The following is a 22383-nucleotide window of genomic DNA, read 5'->3' as shown; positions in this document are numbered from 1 at the left end:
TCAGTGAGTTTTGAATGCAGTTTTCTCACACATCTGTATACAATCAAGTTTTTGACTTAGTATTAGTGAAATATAATGGAACTCAACAGAAAACATGGTTCGACCTCTGTTTCTCTCAATGTCCAGCTGATGACAGAGGAAGTACTTTATGGCCTGTTTTTAGTCAGTTAACATGAGTTTCAGCATTTTAAGTACAGTTGCCTCAAAGATCTGTGCACAATCAAGGTGTTGGCTTAGACATAGTCTAATGTAACTGAATAAGACAGACAACATGGTCTGACTTCTGTTTCTCTCAAATTCCAGCTTATCTAACAAAAAGCATTTTGAAACCTCTTTTCACTGAGTAAATATTACTTTCAGTATTTTGAGTGCAGTTGTCTCACAAAAGTGTGCACAATCCAGTTGCTGGCTTAATATTCGTCAAATGTGACTGATTTCAAAAGAAATCGTGGTTTTAACTTCTGTTTTTCTCACATTGTCTCACAGAAGCGTGCATAATCCAGTTGTTGGCTTAATATTCTTTAAATGTACTTCATGGCCTGTTTTCAGTGAGTTAACTTGAGTTTCAGCATTTTGAATGCAGTTTTCTCACAGACCTGTGCACAATCAAGTTTTTGACTTAGATGTTGTCAAATGTCACTGAATTCGACAGAAAACACGATTTGACCTCTGTTTCTCTCAAATTGTCTCAGAACTGTGCACGATGAAGTTTTTTATTTAGTATTAGTGACATGTGACTGAATTCGACAGAAAACATGGTTCGACCTCTTTTTCTCTTTATTTCCAGCTGAACACAGACCAAGTGTTTATTCAGTGAGTTAACTTGCGTTTTAACATTTTGAATGCAGTTTCTTCACAGACTGTTTCTCTCAAATTCCAGATTATCTGACAAGAAGCATTTCAGAATCAGAATCAGAATCAGAATTCCTTTATTTATCCCTGGAGGGAAATTCTTGAAACCTTTTTTCAGTGAGTAAATACTACTTTCAGTATTTTGAGTGCAGTTGTCTCACAAAAGTGCACAATCAAGTTGTTGGTTTAATATTCGTCAAATGTGACTGAATTAGACAGAAACCATGGTTTTAACTTCTGTTTCTCTCAAACTCTACCTCATCACACAGCAAGTACTTCATGGACTGTTTTCAGTGAGGTAACTTGAGTTTCAGCATTTTGAATGCAGTTTTCTCACTGACCTGTGCACAATCAAGTTTTTGACTTAGATGTTGTCAAATGTCACTGAATTCGACAGAAAACACGGTTTGACCTCTGTTTCTCCTCTGGATTGTTTTGTGAGTGCAGTTTTTTCACAGTGCAGTTTTTCCACAATCAGGTTTTTGGCTTAGATGTTGTCAAATGTCCATGAATTCGACAGAAAACATGGTTTCAACTCTGTTTCTCTCAAATTCCAGCTGATCTCACAAGAATCACCTTAAAATGTGTTTCAGTGAGGAAAACACATTTTAACACATTTTTATTGCAGTGTTCTCACAGAAGTGTCAAATGTGACCGAATGAGGCAGAGAACATCATTTGAACTCTGCTTCTCTCAAATTCCACCTCATGACAGAGCAAGTTCTTTATGGCCTTGTTTTGAGTGAGTTAACTTGAGTTTCAGAATTTTGAGTGCAGTTTTTTACCAGAATTGTGCACAATCAAGGTTTTGGCAACGAAATAGTCAAATGTCACTGAGTTTCAACATTTTGAGCACACCTCTCTCACAGTGCTGTAAACAATTGAGTTTTTGGCTTAATATTAGTCAAATGTGACTGAATTAGACCGAAAACATGGTTTGACCTCAGTTTTCTCAAATTCCAGCTTATCTCACAAGAAGCACTTTCAAACTTGTTTTCAGTGAGTGAGCATGATGTTCAGCATTTTGAGTGCAATTTTCTCACAGACCTGTGCACGATCAAGCTCTTAGCTTAATATTTGTCAAATGTGACTGAACTAAGAAGAAAACATGGTTTGATCCCTATTTCTTTCAATACCAGCTGATCTCACAAGAAGCACCATAAAACCTGTTTTCAGTGCGGAAACATGAAATTCACCATTTTGAGTGTGCAGTTTTCTCCCAGATGTGTGTACAAATTCTTGATAAGATGAGATGTAGTCAAAAGTGACTGAATTGGACAGAAAACATGTTTTTCCTATGTTTCTCTCAGGTTCCAGCGTTTCTCAATAGAAACACTCACTAAAACCTGTTTTCAGTGAGTAAAATTCAATCTCAGTATGTTAAATTCAGTTTCTTCACAGAACTGTGCACAATCAAGTTTTTGGCCTAGTATTAGTCAAATGTGACTGAATTAGACAGAAAACATGGTTTCACCTCTGTTTCTTTCAAATTGAAGCTAATCACAGAGCAAGCGCTTGCCTGTTTTCAGTGAGTGAACATAAGTTGCATCATTTTAAGTACAATTTCCTCACATAATCAGTCAAATTTGTGGCCTAGTATTTGTCAAGTGTGACTGAATTAGACAGAAAAATCAATTGATCTCTGTTTCTTTCAATTTCCAGCTGATCTCACAAGAAGCACTCACCAAGAAGCACTCACTGAAACCTGTTTTCAGTGAGGAAACTTGAGTCTCCGCATTTTGAGTGCAGTTTTCTTCCAGACCTGTGCACAATCAAGTTTTTGGCTTAGTGTCAGTCAAATGTGACTGAATTAGACAGAAAAGATGGTTTCACCTCTGTTTCTTTCCAATTTATGGTGATCACAGAGCAAGAACCTTGTGACCTGTTTTCAGTGAGCTAATTTGATATTCAGCATTTTGAGTGCAGTTTTTTCACAGAACTGTGCACAATCAACTTCTGGCTTATACGTAGTCAAGTGTGACTTAATTCAACAGAAAACATGGTTTCACCTCTTCTTCTCTAAAACTTTCAGCAGTTTTTTTGCCTATTTTCAGTGAGTGAACATGAGTCGCAGCATTTTAAGTACAATTTATTCATATAATTGTGCAAAATCAATCAAGACTTAGTATTAGTCAAATATGACTAATTAGACAGAAACATGATCTCTGTTTCTGTCAATTTCCAGCTGATCTCACAAGAAACACTGTAAAACCTGTTTTCAGTGAGTAAACTTGAGTCTCCAGACGTTAAGGACATTTCCCTCACAGAGCTATTCACAATCAAGTTTTTGGCTATGATGTAATGACTGAATTAGAAGAAAACATTTGGCCTGAAAATCAAGCAAAATCAAGGTTTTGGCTTAGACATAGTCAAATGTGACTGAATTCGACACAAAGATTTCATCGTTGTTTCTCTAAAACTTCCAGCGTACCTATATTTACATACATACCTATAGCATATATGTAAATATATATGTATAGTGTACATAGATAAATATATACATATAGTTGAAAGACATGAATGTATGGGGACAATTTCAAATACATGCATATACATTGGAAAATATATGTGACATTGATATTAAAACATATATGTTGACATTTTTTCTTTCCATGTGAGACTGTATAGTGACGCAACAACTCTTGCATGATGTACATCTATCCATCCAGCCTGATAATCTGGAAGACTAAGTTTTCATTTTCACGTGACTGAATAAGATACAGACATTAGGTTGCAGTTGCAGTTGCATGGAGATACCAGTATCAGCTGAGGTCCTTGGCTTTGCTTCCAAAGTGATCATGTGAACCATCGTGGCAGGTAATGACACAGCACTTTTGCACTATGTTCAAACTTGTTATAAACAAAATGACAGAACACAAGAGCAATTTCACGCATGCCGCCAGCGTAAACACACTTTTCAGTTGCCCGCAAAGCCCACAATGCATTGCGATTTTCCCACTCTGCCACTTTTTCTCACAGAAACAGGAGTTTCACCATTTTGAGTACATTTTTCCAGAAAATGTTGCACAATCAACAAAATTGGGTTTTGGCTCAAAATTGGTCAAATGTGACTGAATAAGACAGAAAACATGGATTGACCTCTGTTTCTTTCAAATTTCAGCTGATCTCACAAGAATCATTGAAGCTTTCAGCTCCGTAATGTGTGCAGGTGCACGTGTTGATCGCCGTGGTGCTGAGCGGTACATTTATCATGGGCAGCACGAGGATCCGAATTTCATCTGATCGAAGTGGAATTCCACAACGGTTTTTCTTGGGTTACCCTTAACCTCGGATGAGTGAAAGGTTTGATTCTTTAGACATCTCAAACACCTAAGGTCCCCGTCATCGCAGGGTGGTTTGGTACTGAGTTGCCTGGGTACGAGGAGTATCTGCTTGCGGTTGTGGTCTACTCAGTTGATGTGGCAGTTGAGCACCGCATCAAGCAGCATCTAACATTAAAGCGTTTGTTTACTTGCTAGCGTCCAAAAATGCTCACTATGGATAATGTCGTCCTGTAGTAGCTAGCTTGTAGTAACAGTTCAGGGCCCATTCGGAATTTAGTGTAAGCATAGGGTGTCTGAGGGTTTTCACCACCTGGAAGGGTCTTACGAGCTTTGCGTGGTATGATTTCCTTGATGCAGAAAAGCTGAATTTCGACCACCATATGGAAGCTTCCTGATATCTCGTGCGTTCCACGGCCTGGGTGTGCAGATTTTTCATGTGTCCGATGATGCCGTTGTTCTCATTCATTCACGGGCACCCAGTTCTTCTTACTTTTAGTCTTAGCTGGGACACCGCTTTGAAATGGAATCGGTGCAAGGGTCTCACGTAGACTGAGAGGTGGGTCAGTTTCTGCTTCTGGAGCAGGCGAGGTGTATCAAACATCCCTTGGTCAGACGGGTGAGTCATCACGGCCTGATACTTGGACTGTACTCGCATAGTTCGGCAACAGTTCAACACTCTGGTCAGACAAGTGAGTCATGGTTGGCTGGACCTTTTGGTCGACTCCTCCTTATTTAAAGCAAGATATTCCTTCTGGTACCTGTAGAAATCAGCCAGAAGAGCTAGTCTGATCAGAACCTCGTATCCCTGCATCTGAGACAGCTCGTCCTTACTTGGCAGCATACTTGGCAGCACAGCACTAGAACCTTGCAATCACAAATATACGTGCACAAGCACTGAAAAAGTGAGTTTTCCTTATTATGTCCCCTTTAAGAAGACAGAATAATTGAAGAGCACATCAGAAAAGACTTGATGATGGACAAATCACTAAAAAGAAGTTTCCAAGTTAATCAAGAACTGTATGATGGATAATGTTGAGTTGCTAGATAACGGATTTGAGCATATTATAATTGATGAATGAGACAAAAGGGTAAAATAATGGTAAAATAATCATAGTCATGAGGGACTATTTCTCAGTGGGATGCAGTGGGATTGTAATTTCCCAGTCATGGGACTAATAAAGGATTATCTTATCTTATCACCACCATGGTACAAAGGGGAAAATTGATAATGAACACAATATGCATTGTGAACTGCAATGAAATATTTACAAAACAATATTTTTTTCTTTACCATCACTTCTCATTTATTGTCTATACATACTGCACCCACACTTGTGGGAGGGTTTTCTGAATAAGTGCTTGAATACAGCCCACATAGGATACAGATTTATTTTTAACACTGATTACATACTTTATCGGTGGATAAATGTGGAGTGTACTATGATCATTGTAAAACATTAATATCTTTCTTGATAAGACATTTGTCACTTAATAGCCCGTTAATGCATAGAATATACATCCAGTAGATGCAGCTGATTGTTTTTGCCTTTCATTGCAAGAAAGCATTTTTCAACAATCAAATGCCTGTCCAGTATTGTCTCTCTTTACCAAAAACTTGTTTAGGATTTAATACACATCAGGCCCAGTATCCCCAAAGAAACACATTAACAGCAAGTAGCAACAGGGCATTAACGTTGCAGACTCTTCTCCAGATTGGTTTCTCCTTCAGGTATTTCAGTTCAGTGTTTTCAGTCACTGGGGATACAGAACCAGATCTTGCACCAGTCAAACCACAGAGCCACAGAACAGCTATCAGCCACCAGGGATCTGGCAAGTGGCCAGAATCAGAGTTCATTGTTTCAGAGGTCACCTGGGGACATGTGAGGTCGATCCGAGGCTCCTGGCTATATCTGGACCACCAGGTCAGCCTGAACAGCTGGACAGAAGAGGAAGAGATCCAGTACAGTGTTAACGTTTGCTTGACACTCCTGATTTTTAAAACACAAAAACGGTCCATGCCCACTATGGTGTACCTTCCAACTGAGGACATGTAGTATCAGTTCATATTAACTAAACAAGGTTTTTTTCACTTCAGAAATGTAGACTGTACAATAGAATGGGTTTCTTTAACTAAATTTCAGCACTGCTGACGAGATGTGACAAAAAGTTCCACTAGTCTTCATACAGAGATCAAACATATTAGAAGGATTTAAAATTCAGCAGATAGTGCCACTTGTTGTGTGTCCTACAAAAAGTCAAGAAAATTATGTTGACTACTGTAGTTTTATCTAAGATGAATATCAGGAATGTCCCTGTTTGTAAAATTCAGTGGAAATGCAAAGAAGAACTCTCTTTCTGCTCTGCTTCTGCATATTTGTAGGGAGCACAGTTGGTGGTAGCCTTCATTTAAGCCTTATATGTGGTGTCGCCCTGAGAACATAACAGAATTGTAGTTCTAAATATCAGTCTTTATTGTCCAATAATCTGTACTCCTGTGCTTCTGTTTCTTATTTTAAAGATGACAACATAATATATGACATGTTTCTTACATGATCTTTAGATATTGGTGCAGTGGCCAAGCTGACAGCAACAATGATGAAGCAGGTGAGAGCGAACAATATGAGAGCAAAGTACAGGTAGTGGACATTGACCAGGATAGCAGGCCGATGATCAGGCTGACCACAGGAGGGGGTCACATAGGAGAACTCCAGAGCCATGCGGATAAGTCCCACCGCTAGTCCAGTCATCAGACCCCAAAATGCACCCTGACACATACACAAGATATTAGCTGTACAGTTGTATGAAAATGAAAAAGTGTTTGTTTGTTTTTTTTAGCTATGAATTACATTGTGACTGCACAAAACACTTTAGTGAGACTCCAATTCAGACTCTCACAGGGTCCATCTTCATAAACAAGTGCCTACTCAAATTACTCAAATTGCACAAATGACTACACACTAAGTGTTGGAAACAAGGGATGTTTTGCCTCCTCTGAACTTCACCAGTATACAAAAGTATCTGGGTGAGTAACAAGTAATTTGAAGTCTCCTCACAATGTGACAGATTTAGATTCTCCCCTGTAATTGTTTTTCCTAGGTTAAGTTGGGGAGAATGCCATTCAAGATGATTTGCTGTATGTGTGTGTGTGTGTGTGTGTGTGTGTGTGTGTGAACAAGAGAGAGAGAGAGAGAGAGACAGAGAGCGAGGGAGAGAGAGAGAGAGACTTACCTGCTCATTGGCACGTGGCCAGAAGATAGCCATTAGGAAAACAGCAGTAATGGGTGGAGCTAGAAAGCTGGTCACTGACTGGATGTAGTCAAACAACTGTCCACTATTGGCTGTTTGGATGACTGGAATCCACAACAGACTAACACACACCAAGACCAGGATAAAAACTCTGAAATCAGACAAAGCATTATTGTAATGTCAGCTTTGGGTGTGGTAAAAATGAAAGCAAACTTTCAGTAGGATGTGTCTGAAATGATAATAAATAACAGCTGAAAGACAGAGCCATAATTTGACAAACATGTTTAGAAGGTTTTCAGAAGGTTCTTTAGAAGATCATCTAAATCATTTTAGTTTTAGTGTAGTTTTAGCCGACTAAAAATCATAGGATTTTAGTCGACTAAATATACAGTAATTTTAGTTGGCTAAAATAGAGTTAACGGTAATGTTTTTTAGTTTATCTTGTATTTCTGAAGATAAAACAAAAACATTTTCAATCTGTTATGGAATTGTATTAACGTTTAAATGTGCAATGCTCATTAGCTTAGACTTCACTCATTCTATTTGAACAAACTGCTATGACATTCTTAATAAAATGAAATACTCTCTAAAAGTAGCAGTGCATAATCAAAGTAGTACAAAAATGAGAGATAACAAAACAGGACAAGCAAGGAATAAATACATTTTTACCTTTGTTATTTCAAGTGTTGAAATTCTCAAAAAGTGCAAAGAAAATTACAAGTTTCAAATACTTAAAATAAAAAAAAATAGATTTTCTGTACATTTTAGTTGAAAAATCTCATATATTCATATGGAATTTGGGATTTCAACTAAATAAAGAAAAAAATCTCCAGTTATAATCAAAAGGTGTGTGGGTGGGTTACTTCTAGTTCTAGGGCCAACAATATGTGTTAATATGTGGCTTATTTTGTTCAACACAAAAGTAACATGCCCTTATAGCCAGGAAAGAAGCAGTCACTGGCAGTCCTGTGTGACCAATCCATTTTGCTATAGCGTCCTCCTTTACAGTGGTATGAAAAAGTATCTGAACCTTTTGGAATTTCTCACATTTCTGCATAAAATCACCATCAAATGTGATCTGATCTTTGTCAAAATCACACAAATGAAAAAACAGTGTCTGCTTTAAACAAAACCACCCAAACGTTTATAGGTTTTCATATTTTAATGAGAATAGCATGCAAACAATAACAGTAGGGGGAGGAATAAGTAACTGAACCATTACATTTAATATTTTGTGGCCCCCCCTTTGGCAGCAATAACTTCAACCAGACGCTTCCTGTAGCTGCAGATCAGTTTTCCTGCAAAACATCCTGATAAACTTTTGAATTCATTTTTCCATTGATGATTGCAAGTTGTCCAGGCCCTGAGGCAGCAAAACAGCCCCAAACCATGATGCACCCTCCACCATGCTTCACGGTGGGGATGAGGTGTTGATGTTGGTGAGCCGTTCCATTTGTCCTCCACACATGACGTTGTGTATTCCTCCCAAACAATTCAACTTTGGTTTCATCAGTCCACAAAATATTTTGCCAAAACTTCAGTGGAGTGTCCAAGTGCCTTTTTGCGAACATTAAACGAGCATCAATGTTTTTCTTAGAAAGCAGTGGCTTCCTCCGTGGAGTCCTCCCATGAATACCATTCTTGGCCAGTGTTTTACATATAGTTGATGTGTGCACAGAGATATTGGACTGTGCCAGTGATTCCTTCAAGTCTTTAGCAGACACTCTCGGGTTCTTTTTTACCTCTCTGAGTAGTCTGCGCTGAACTCTTGGCGTCATCTTTGGTGGACGGCCACTCCTTGGGAGAGAAGCAACAGTTCCAAACTCTCTCCATTTGTAGACAACTTCTCTGACTGTCGATGGATGAACATCCAGACTTTTAGAGCTGGTTTTGTATCCTTTCCCTGCTTTATACAGATCAACAATTCTTGATCGCAGGTCTTCAGACAGCTCTTTTGAGCGAACCATGGTGCACATCAGACAATGCTTCTCATCAAGACAATTCTTACCAGGTGTGTTTTTTATAGTGGGCAGGGCAGCTTTAAGCAACTCATCAGTGATTGGGCACACACCTGACTTCAATAGTTTGGTAAAAATTGGATTCAATTGCCCTTTAAGTCTCCTTAGGCAGAGGGTTCAGTTACTTATTCCTCCCCCTTCTGTTATTGTTTGCATGCTATTCTCCTTAAAATATGAAAACCTATAAATGATTGGGTGGTTTTAGTTAAAGCAGACACTGTTTTTTCATCTGTGTGATTTTGACAAAGATCAGATCACATTTGATGGTGATTTTATGTAGGAATGTTAGGATTTCCAAAAGGTTCAGATACTTTTTCATACCACTGTATCTGTTGTTCTTCTGAGTCACTTTTGTACTTTGAAGAACTTACAAACGCTGCTGAAATGTTCTGCTGGGTTGCTTTCACCTTCTTTGCACTAAGTTGATCACTGTTGTCATCTGAAGTCTTCTGTAACTACAGTATAAATAAGAGAGGGGGAAAAAATCGCAACGGGGAAAGCCATTGAAATCTTAATATCCTTATATGCTTTCACAAGTTATGACAGCGCTGTCCTACTCTGTCCTACTCATGCAAATTTCATGGGGAAGCCACGTTTACTTGATGTCCAAGCCTAAACAAAACAGCAAATTAGCTTAATATTACTGCATATGTTTAACAAAGTTAGAAACAAACTTCAGAAAACGAGTTAATACAGCTAAACCTAATTATAATAGAGTCCTCGTTAAAATTACCCGGCTAACATGCTAAGCTACAGCTCATTTACTTAACCAATTGCTAGTTGTTGCACCTTACCAAATTCAACTTGGGCCTCCGTTGTATTTGCACTTGATAAACCAAAACTAGCAAGGGTAGCAACTCTTAACAAACTTAAAACACTGAACAGCACACAGTAGTAGATATCTTAGATAGTCATGACATGCATTTTGGAGCTAACGAGCTAACTAGCTTACCTTCACATGGATTTCAGGATGACTCACTTGCAAGTTTGTTGTGTTTTTTCTGGCGATTGTAGCTCCACACGTTTTGCAAAGCATGTGTGTATATATCTTGCCTCCATTTTCTCCCTGGCTGTGACATATCGTGGTGTTCATAAAAAACTGCGAGTGCATGCATACGATGACCCTTGCAGCAGTCTACCGACCATCACGTGAGTGTCTTACCACTCTCTGGTGTCTTGGGTATCTTTCCAAGTCATCCAGCTTCATCATCTAAAGTCGTTCAGATTGGATTTCATCCTTGTCAAATATTTTAGACTCGTTTTTATTCGTTGACAAACCTTCATTCTTCTTCTTTCCTGAGCAAACCTCCATCTCTCTAGATTTTTCTCCACCTGTTCCCTGCTCTCACCAAAATCACAATGTTGTCAGCAAACATCAGAAGATTCCTGCCTAAGCTCATCTGTCATCCTGTCCATCACCACAAGAAGGGACTCAGAGCTGATCCTTGGTGAACTCCTCTGTCACATTAGATCTACAAAAACACAATGCAGTTTCTTCTGCATTGTGTTCTTTCTCGACATGAAGCCACACTACTGCTCACAAATACTTCACCTCTTAGCCTAGGTTCCACTGCTCTTTCCCACAACTTCGTTGTTTGGCTCATCAGCCTGATACCTCTGTAATTTCCACAACTCTGCACATCTCCCTTGTTCTTGAAATTCGGCACCAAAACACTCCTCCATTCCTCAGCCATCCTCTCACTCTCTAAGATCTTGTTAAACAAATCAGTTAAAAACTCTACTGCCATTCTCCCAGACATTTCCATACCTCCACAAGTATGTCATCAGGACCAACTGCCTTCCCACTCTTCATCTTCTTCAAAGCCATCCTAATTTCCCCCTTACTAATCCTTTCTACCTCCTGCTCAACAATAGTTGCCTCTTCAACTCTTCTTTCCTTTTATTTCCTCATTCATCTAAAGCCAAAGGCAAAGCAGTTAGCAGAAAAGTGGCAATATCAGCCTTTGATACCTTTGGAGAACATAGGCAATGTGAACTCACTACCAAATACTTGCTGTAGTGGTGTAAAATGTTAAGACCTTCAATCAACACGGCTGTCAAACTCAGCAGCACCACTGTCAACTTTGGTCTTTTCAACTGTATCACCCTCCAAAGCCTAACAAGGATTTTATAACTGACTTTGCTGCCTTCCTGACTCACCTCTCCACACTCTCACCGAACATAAAATCTGGGGGATTTTAATATTCACATGAACAATATCAATAATACTCTTACCAAATACTTCACATCCTGTTTGGACAGCTTTGGACTACAGCAATTTGTTAACTTTCACACACATATTAAAGGGCATATTCTGGACTTAATCTGCTGCTCAGGTGTTACACCTGTTGACTGCAAAGCAGATTCCCTCCCTCCCTCAGACCACATCCTCTTATCCTTCAGTGTCAATCTCTCACTCTTCAAATCCAACCCTCCACGCACCATAACTTTTCAAAATTAAGGACATCAACTTGGACAATTTATCCTCTAGTATCAATAGCCTCCCAATGCTGACAGTTTTTCTACCCCAGATAAATTGCTCTCACACTACAACAACAGCCTCCATAACCTTCTAAATAATCTTGCTCCACTCAAAACCAGATCTGTCTAATTTACTCTGCACCTTGGTTCACTCTCACTCTTCGAAAGTTAAAATCAAAAGGACATCAACAGGAAAACCCGTCTCACTGTGTACAAGACGTGTACTCTAAACATATTCTACATTACAAAGATTGTATTTCTAAAGCCAAATCCATCTACTACGCTGGTTTACTTAGTTAAAATGTGTCAGGTTTCGGCTTACACAGGACTCAGGCGCAGAGATTGTGAGAGAATAAAGAGTTTATTTCTCTAAGCAAAACCCCAATCCAACCTCTCACAGAGCTACAGAAAAAGCAAGAGGCTATGAAACTTTATCTAGGACTCAAGGATCTAACTAGGCTAGAGTACTACAAACTAGTAAAACAGAAAATCACTCCAACAGGAGGAAAACTAGGAAGGGAAAACAAAAACTTCAAAGAACAAAAAATCACTCTAAGCAGAGGATAACTATCTAGAGAAAAACTACTAAGAACTAAAAATCACTCTTAATAGAGGAAATCTATCTGAGAAAACAAACAGAAATAAAACTGAAAATCACTCCAATAGAGGAGGAAAAACCAAAGAACATAAACAAACAATTCTCTATGGCTAAACCTGAACTTTGAAATTTACAACAAAAAATTCACTCTGTTTCAGAGGCTAGAATATAACGAGACACGAGGTACATATACATACAAAGGCTGTGGCATGGACGAGAGCTGGTGTGAACATGAGGAACGAAACACACTGGCACAAGACAAGGGAAACGCAGACTATTTGAACACATGAGGATAATGGGGACCAGAGGAGAGTTACTTTTCAAAATAAAACAGGAAGAGACGAGACATAAACCCAAGACAAGACCTCACCGCGGTGTGACAAAATGACGGAAACTCCAAGGCCCTTTTCCTCCTTCTTACGAACATTACAAAACCACTGGATTCACTTCCTCCTCACCTTTACTGCTCTGATTTCCGTAATACTATGGTGTAACTTTTCTCTGCAAAAACTGAACATATCCACCAGCAACTTACACCCACCTCTGCTCCAAGTTCACCTACCCCAGTCCTAGTCAAGACAAGTTAACTTTATTGTCAAATATGCTCTACATGCACAACATACACCACAGATGAAATTTCAGTTTTCTTGGACCCACAGTGCAAATAGGCAATATGATAAAATAAAAACAGAAACAGAAATAAACACTCTCAGGTAATATACATATATATATGTGTGTGTGTGTGTATGTGTGTAGTAGAATATCAGAAAGATATAAAATAAGCAGTCAAGGGCACTAGTGGTGATAAATAAAATATAAACATACAAGGTCTACTGTACTTGAGGTGAGGTAGTGCGGTATAGTGCAAATAAGCAGGGGAAAGGGGAATGGGTAGTCCCTGAGTTCAGTGCCCCTGCCTGATGGCTTTGCGGGTGAGTCGGGTGTTGTAGATGTCCAGACAGGAAGGGAGAGAGACACCAATGATTCTGTCAGTTGCTCTCGCGATCTCTTGGCCTCTCTGATTCCTTGTGACAGATTGACCCTGGCTGTTGTCAGGCCCATCTTGTCCCAGCCCTGATGGCGGTGTTCCAAGCCCTCAGGAGTCTGTGGCCCTCTCGCCAGCCATGGCTTCTGGTTGGCCCAAATGGAGATGGTTCTGGTGACCATGACATCATCTCTGCACTTCCTAGGTCTTCATGTACTCCTTGAGGTCTGTGGTGTTGTTGTAGGTGGCTGCCTGTCTGAACATGCTCCAGTCAGTGGTGGAGAAGCAGTCCTGAAATGCCTCTCAGGACTTCTCTGGCCACACAAGTGGTGGGGGAGGGGTAGGGCTTTGTAGACGCTTCTGGTGCATGGTGTAGACATTGTCCAGAATATTGTTTCCTCGTGTGGGAAAGTTGATATGTTCATAGAATTTCGGAAACATGCTCTTGGGGTTTGCATGGTTGAAATCCCCCAGCCAGGATGAGGAAAGCATTTGTTTCTGCTATTCAGTGATGTATTGATGGAGTTCATTCAGTGCATTACTCTTGTTGGTGTCGAGCAGAAACTTATGGGAGTATGTGCACCTTGAGACTAATGGACACGACAAGGACAAACAGATACACGGCGATTCAAAGCGTGTGCACGCGCCACCATCTGAGATAATACATTATTACTTATTGTTATCAAATTATCCATCTGCTGCAGAGATATAAAACTTTTGGACATGCGGCTCTTTAACTCCACTGCTCACCATTCCCCTTAAATTATTATACTTTCTGCTTGCACTTTCTGGTCACTCCTGCTACTCAGAGAACCAGGGTTACGGAAGTAACCTAAAGTTTCAGCGCTTGACCAAATTGAAGTGTGAAACTGTGATATACAACATACAAAGAAAAGAAAATCAATTTAACTAAGTTATATATAGATGTGCACAAATTCATAGTACTATGCGATTTCCAAGTCTAACTTAATAATTTACGGAAGGTTACCGTAGCCAGTAATATGCATTAATTAATAATTAACACTAAAGCCAAACAACCACTATCACGTATTATCTAAATCTCATGACAAGTATGGAGTTAGTCATAGACAAACATGGCCCTGCATGCAGTGGCTGTGAGTAGTTATTAAGAAATTGCTCTTATTTAATATGCCCTGCGATTGACTGGCGACCAGTCCAGGGTGTACCGCGCCTCTCGCCGTAGTCAGCTGAGACAGGCTCCAGCTTCCCCGTGACCCTGACGGATAAACGGTATAGAAAATGGATGGATGGACATGACCGATTAGCATTAATACTCACAGACATTGCATCAGACAAATTGTAGTAGGAAGGATGGTGAGCGGTTAGGCTCATTCAAAGTGAATTGTAATCTCATACTCTGTACTGAGATTAAGAAAAATGACACTGGACAAGACTCACTGGAATCCCCATGATCCCTGGTCCCCTTCAGTGACTTGATCCTCACTTCAAGACCTAGCTAGTCTTTCTCGCTGGTCAAGCAACATGAGTGTTTACCTGGAAATATCTGTGCGAAATCAGCTGATGTCACCCATTGCCCATGGAAGGATGTTATATATTTTATATTATTATATTTCTATATAGAAATTTTATATATACATATAATAGAACATATAGTAAAACACAAGCTACTAATACTAAGATACTTGAAGTTAATAATAATAACCTCTAAGTTAAATACTGTCAATAAAGCTACAGGCATTTCTTAAAAATAAAACAATTAGAGTTTTATTTTGTTTAGAGGTCAGTTTTAAGTAGCATTTTGCTGCTAACGCTGTTGTGGTGAAAACCATTGACACCGTTGTTCACCCTTTTAGATCTGTGGCAAGCTATGTAGGGTCCCACCTATATTTTGATATGTTTTGTGCACTGCAAATCCAATGTGCTGTGAATGTCAAGAAGCAGAACACATTGGTACAAAAATTTTTTTATAGTAGGAATTTCTTTATTGTGGATGGGTTGAACAGGTATTCAAGGATTCAAGGAACTTTATTGTCATACCAGCTCACATTCACATGTTTACGGTACGAAATTAGGACTCAGGTCCCGGGAGCAGTAAGTGACTATAAAATATAAAAATATAAAGTACGAATATAATATAAGCTAAACAGAAAATAGAATATAAAAGAATATAAAACTAAACATTTAAATAAGCCAAACCTTAAATAAGAAGCCGGTTTTAACATATAGCAGCCTAAGTATGCATGTGCAAGTGTGTGCAGTATGAGGTAGTCCAGAAAGTAGTCCTTAATATTGCACATGTGAGTCCTTAGTATTGCACCTGTAGGTTAAAGTGTTTGTAGTGAGGGGGGGGGTCAGGGGTGTGTGTGTGTGTGTGTGTATATGGGTATGGGGGGGTTTGAGGGGAGACTACAAGGCATGGCTGGAGTTCAGCAGTCTGACAGCTTTGGGGAAGAAGCTGTTCCTGAGCCTGGTGGTCTTGCTCCGGGGAAGGGTTGGAAGAGTCCGTGTGCAGGATGGGTGGAGTCCTTCATGATGAGGCCCTCCCCCTGCATCGTGCTGTGTAGAGGTCTGAGGTGGTGGGGAGGCTGCCCCCCATGGTCCTCTGTGCAGCCTTTACCACCCTCTGCATAGCCTTCCTCTCAGCAGCGGTGCAGTTGCCGTGCCACACAGTGATGCAGGTGCAGAGGACGCTCTCCACCGCGCAGTGGTAGAAGCTCCTCAGGACTGAGCTCCCAAGCCCAACTCGTCGCAGCTTCCTGAGGAAGTAGAGACGCTGGTGGGCCTTCCTGACCAGCCGGGAAGGGTTAGTGTTCCAGGTGAGGTCCTCGGTTAGGTGTACACCAAGGTACCAAGGTGCCTGTCCTTCCTGAAGTCCACCACCACCACTTTGGTCTTCATCACATTGATGTAGAGCAGGGGTCTCAGACTCGCGGCCCCCGGGCCAACTGCGGCCCCCGGGACGATAATTTGCGGCCCGTCTTAATATGAAAGATTAATGTTAGTGCGGCCCGCAAAATTGATATGAATGACACCTGTTGTGTGCGGAGCTGAATGAACCAATCACGGTTAGGTATATGGCTCTGGTAGGCGGGACATCGGCCGGGCTGTCCGGTGCCTCGCTCGCTCATTCATTCATTCCTCCAATCAGCTGCGCGGAGGAGAAGCCGTGAAGCCCCTCACTCCACTCGGCGCCCTCAGTCCTCGCTGCTCTCAGCTCAGAAAGGAAGGAGGCGCTGTAATCTATGATCCAGCCTTCGTCTGTGTCTGTAGCCATCTCCATCATGGCCGATCGCGCTCAGAGAGCTGCTGTGTGTTTGTTCTTCTCAGAAACTCCGACCTGCTCATTGTAGGCGCGTCGCGAGTCAAACTGAAACTTAACAGTAAAGCCGGGTATACACTGTGCGATTTTTTTCAGTCGCGGCAAAAGCTACTGCTCACACTGTACGAGTGAATCGCTCAGAAAATGCTCCTGTCTGTTAAAGTATCCGACTTGCGCATGCTTGAACTGCGTGGTGAATAATAAACAGAGCGGACTTTCGTGTCTTGTTCTCTGTGTTTGAACATGAGCATGACAGATTTGCGGACTTCAAGACACACAGAGCCACATTTCAAATTTTTGCGGACCCCTTCTCCTTTGATGTGCAAGATGCCCCTCCTGTGCTTCAAATGGAGCTCATTGACTTGCAGTGCAACTCTGCACTCAAAGCTAGGTTCAGGGAGATGAGTGGAGAAGCAGACAAGCTTGGGCAATTTTTGAGAGAGTTGCCACTCAGCTTCCCTGAACTTTCCCGAGTGTTCAAGCGGACCATATGCCTTTTTGGGAGCACATACTTGTGTGAGAAGCTCTTCTCCACCTTGAACTTCAACAAGTCCAAGTACAGGTCCAGACTTACTGATGAGCACCTTCAAGCCCTACTGAGGGTCTCCACTGCTTCTTCCCTCAAGCCAAATGTGGCTCGGCTATGTGAGAAGAAGCGCTGCCAGGTCTCTAGCAGCAAGAAGTAGGCAAGAGAAGCCTTGTTCAGAACAGTTCAGGTTTAATGTTATATTCATGTTCAGAAAGTTTAAGGTTAAATAACTATCAATACAGACATTTGAAACTGAATAAAAATAATTAATTTCTCTAATCAGTCAGTCAGTCAGTTAATATGTGGTTTCTTCAGTCGTCTGTATTTGCTGTATGATCATTTTCATTTATTTATTTAATTCATTATTTTGTGTTAAAAATAAAGGTATTTGAGAACATTGGAATGTTTTATCAGCGCTTTTCTTGTGGAAATCCTGATGCGGCCCAGCCTCACCCAGGCTTTGCCTCCAGCGGCCCCCAGGTCAAATGAGTTTGAGACCCCTGATGTAGAGGTTGCTTTCTCTGCACTAGGTGTTCCACCTCCTCTCTGTAATCCGACTCATCATTGTTATTGATGCGTCCCACCACTGCTGTGTCATCTGCAAACTTCACTACATGACAGCTGGGATGCCTTGCCGAGCAGTCATACGTCAGGTATGTGACTGAACATAGCATGACCGCTCTGCTATCCACCCCATAAACATGGTTGTTACGTTTGCGGATGACTCCACTGTGGTGGGTCTCGTATCTAACAATGATGAGACCCACTACAGAGACGAAGTCCAGAAACTGACACAGTGGTGTTCCAAGAACAACCTCATCTTGAACATCAGCAAGACCAAGGAGGTCATAGTGGATTACAGGAGGTCCAGGAAGACTGAGCACGCTCCCGTCTGTATACTTGGGGAGGCGGTGGAGCGGGTGGACAGCATTAAGTTCCTGGGCATCCAAAAAAGCAATAGCCCCCCTGCAGTGATACACTCACATCTGCTGCCACATACACACACACACACACACACAATCAAACACTCACAGCATACTATAGACTGGCAATAAGTGCACTTTATTTACTTTGTGTTTCATATTTTTATATTTTTCTTAAGTGTTCATTGAAAATTTTTGCTGCTATTAGTGTGCATTTGAGCCGAGAATCGGTTGTGTGTTATGCTCACACAATGACAAACACCCTTGAATCTTGAATAGCAAGCCAGTTATAGCGGGCAAGATGGACACACAGCATGGGCACTGCAGTGCAGCAAGAGGAAGTACTTTGATTGTTTTTTTGACAGTGATATTGATTTTTTTGAATTTGGCTTGGACCTTCTGGTTGCATATTAATATAGTGAAATCCATTACCCTCTGTAATTTTTACAACCCTACCTTCCAACAATCATGAGTTCCCTCTCTGAAGCGTTAAGCCGGGCTCTGTGGTAAAGATCCAGTGTGAACAGGGTGGCACTGCTGTTAAAGATGGAGGTCAGAGATGACATCAAAGCAGCCAATATGACTGCTAGCATCAGACCACGAAGACCTGCACAGTGAGAAGGATCGAAAGGATGTCACAGTCATGGTAATATATCAGGTGAATAATTTTGGATGTTTACAAACTACAGTGCTCTAAAAAAGATATTATTTCAACCAAGCATCACTTTGGCCTGCCAGTAGATGTCAGCTGTCTCATGAATCCCACAAGCCAGCTATGCTCAGCAGGACTCATTCTTCAGCTTGACAACAATATTCACCCCTGGTGTCCATCAGTCGGTTCGATGATTGCTGCCATGACTAGCACCAGCAATCTTCTGACTGCAGCTCCAAACAGCCACATCAGCAATGGAGGTGCGGAGCATAGCCCACTTGTATTCCATGTCCCCCAACATCCCCCGACCTGTTCCCCAACCCGGAGGCGCAGGGAAGCAACCCTTTCGTTCACAGGGGTAAAGTCCATCATGCAGACAGAGAGCTGGGGGGTTAGGGTTAGGGGGTTCCACTCCTGCCCGCTGCCTCTCACCCAGAGCAACTAGAGAAAAGAGTCCAACCCTCTCGAGGTTGATTCCAGAGCCCAGGAGGTGAGTGGGATTATATCTAGTAGGTATCTCTCGACCTTGCAACAAACTCAGGCTTCTTCCCCACCGTGAGGTGACATTTCATGTCCCAACAGCTAGATTAGGCAATCGGGGATCGGACTTCCAAGGTTCCCAGCTTTGTCTTGCAGACACTTGTTTTTTAAAATATGAGAGCACAATTTTGAAATAATGGTATAATATTGCCAACAGCCTAGGCCCAAAAGTGAAAAATTAATACCAAAAAGTTTCAATGAGTCCTACACATGAATAACACCAGTAGAACTGATTACAGGATGGACTTTTTAGGGTAAGAAATTTGATATTATTAAAATCAGATTCTCTGGAAGGACAGCTCCCAAGATGGGGCGTGGAAGATCTAAGAGAAAACAAGTGACACCAATATTTATGAAAGGTGATTGGAGTGTTGTTTTCTTTTTTAGAAAGGAACCAAGAGGCAGTACAAGGAAACAGTATAACAAAGCAAGCACAACTATGGCAGTTTCAGTCTTGAGGACTGGTACTAAGGCTCATTTGTGTTTCACTTGCTGTGATCACAATAAATTCTCTGCACCAGACTTCCTGACTCTGCTCATCATTTCAAGACCAATGAGGTACACTTTGGAAAACTTCAACTTACACCTAAAGAATCTCAGTGTTAACTGCAAAATAGGGGTTTGCAGTATTAATGTGGACCAAGAACGTTCACTCTTGGACACCACATTAACCCTGAGCAATTATCTTTTGATCAAAATTCCATTCCCCACACAATGTCCGCTGAAAAAGTTGAAAGCTATACCAAGTAGAGCATGTCTAGATGATACTTTTTAATTTAGTTTTTAATACAGAGAGATTCAACATTACTGTGTGTTTTTGTGTGTGTAAAACGTACCTACTGGCATAAGCTCCACCACTAGTTTAGGGTAGGCAATGTTGGAACAACCAACCGAAGCTCCACACACACTCTGACACACTACTGGATCCACACAACTGACCTCCTCTACAGAACATAGATGCAGAGAGAAAGGGAGAGAATAAAAGATTAAAAACTTAAAAAACCTTAGTGAGTTAGTCAGTTAGAAATAAAATGGGAAAAAAGATTTTTCTCGAAAAAAAAGCACAATGACTATTATATATAACTATTTATCAGTGTCATCAGTGATCCAGTTATAGTTGTGTATCCAGCTACTATAATAACTGTCTTTCAAACTGAGTGTTTTAGAACAAGAACTTTGCGATTTTTGAAACTAAGGTGGACCAAACTTCAGTGACCAAGTAGGAGTAGGAGTCTGATGGCCTGAGAAAAGAAACTATTTCGGGGTCTAGTGGCGCTGGACCAAATGCTCCACCAGTACCTCCTACTAGATGGCAAGAGAGTGAAGAGTGTGTGTCTGAAGGATGAGTGACAGTACTGATTGCTTTGTGAATGCACTGTGTGGTGTAAATGTCTATTATGGATGCGAGAGGGACTACAGTGATCCTCTCAACTTTCCTCACTATCTGCTGCAGGGAGCTGCAGTCCAAGTCAGTGCAGTTCCCAATACAGGTAGTGATGTAACCGCTCAGGACACTCTTGATAGTCCCTTTGTAAAATGTAGTTACAATGTGGATGGAAGATGTGCCTCTTTCTCAGCTTTCTCAGGAAGTAGAGATGCTGCTGGGCGTTTTTGATGATGGAGCTGGTGTTGAGGGACCATGTGAGGTTCTCTGCGAGGTGGACACAAAGGAATTTGGTGCTCTTGACAATCTCCATGAAGGATCTGTCAATGGTCCACGGAGCATGGTCATTCCTATCGTTCCTGATGTAAACAACCATCTCTTTAGTCTTCTCTGTGTTCAGAGACAGATTGCTGGCTCTGCTCCTCCCCTCTGTATGCTGACTCATCATTGTGTCTGATGGGACCCACCACGGTCAAGTCATCAGCAAACTTGATAACATGGTTTGAGCTGTGCATTGCTGCACAGCCGTGAGTCAGCAGAGTGAAAAATTGTGGATTGAGCACACAGCCCTGTTGGGCCCCAGTACTTCCCGATTGGGACCGTCTGAGGTCTCCCTGTCAGGAAGTCAAGGATCCAGTTGCAGAAGGTGGTGTTCAGGCCCAGGAGGCCCAGCTTGCCAGTGTTGTGGGATGTCCTTAAAGTGGCTGTGGATGCCCAGGGCATATGCACAATTTGCTTCTCTGATGGCCTGGGACAGTTTTGACCTTGCTGTTCTTAGGGCTGCCCTGTCACCATCTGGGGACCTGGTCTTTGCAGCAGGCCAAGATCATGGAGCTTCTCCATAAGGGTGGTTTTCGCATGATTTCTGCAGTGTATTGTCTGGCCATTGTAGACATAGACACTAGTTTTTTGGTGTTCATGCACCCAGAAAAAAATAAGACCATTTTCATGTTCGGAGTAGCTGTCTTGCCATATTAGATAGGCTGTTTTCCTTGCACAAGTACTTACTCACACTTTAAAACAGTTGAGATTTTGTTTTGCTTATCTTTTTAGTAATGTCATTTCTCATGTTGCAAATTGCTTTCCTGCCTGTACAACATCCATTGCACGTCTGCCCGTCCTGGGTGAGGGATCCCTCCTCTGTTGCTCACCCTGAGGTTTCTTCCATTTTTTCCTGTTAAAGGTTTTTCTGGGAGTTTTTCCTTAGTCGATGTGAGGGTCGAAGGGCAGAGGATGTTGCTGATGTTATGTTAAGCCCTTTGAGACAAACTGCTTGTAAAAATGGGCTATACAAATAAAGTTGACTTGACTTGACTTGACTTAAAAGCATGCCATAGCATTTGAGAACTTTGAAAATATTTTTTTTCCATTTTATTTTTACCCTTAATTTATAGCGAGACAGTCAGCCTCCACAGATGTCTTCCCACACAGCGAACCTTACATTTGGTCTTAAATCTATTGCTTTTGTTATTGTATTATTGTTGCTATTGTGTTTTCCAATGGATCTGCAACTGAAAACTTCACTAAAACAAACAAACATGGACATAAATATATTTGGGAAAATGAAAGTCTTTGGGCTGATTAAAACAAA

The 22383-nt window shown here is 41.2% G+C and overlaps 1 protein-coding gene across 3 annotated transcripts in view; it reads right to left on the bottom strand.

The window, feature by feature from the left end:
* Nucleotides 1-5413: 5413 nt before the first annotated feature.
* The window catches only part of slc5a9 (solute carrier family 5 member 9), a 42024-nt gene continuing 25054 nt past the window's right edge, over nt 5414-22383 (bottom strand). For all 3 annotated transcript variants that reach the window (XM_046390963.1, XM_046390964.1, XM_046390965.1), the window contains exons 10-14: nt 20245-20352; nt 18673-18823; nt 7364-7532; nt 6685-6900; nt 5414-6071 (exon numbers count right to left, since the gene is read on the bottom strand). In XM_046390963.1, the coding sequence (XP_046246919.1) occupies nt 5772-6071; nt 6685-6900; nt 7364-7532; nt 18673-18823; nt 20245-20352 (944 nt within the window). In that variant the 3' untranslated portion in view covers nt 5414-5771. The remainder of the gene's footprint in view (nt 6072-6684; nt 6901-7363; nt 7533-18672; nt 18824-20244; nt 20353-22383) is intronic.

The sequence above is a fragment of the Scatophagus argus genome, chromosome 6, assembly GCF_020382885.2.
Source record: "Scatophagus argus isolate fScaArg1 chromosome 6, fScaArg1.pri, whole genome shotgun sequence".
NCBI lineage: Eukaryota > Metazoa > Chordata > Actinopteri > Scatophagidae > Scatophagus > Scatophagus argus.
This window is presented reverse-complemented; position numbering and strand designations above follow the sequence as displayed.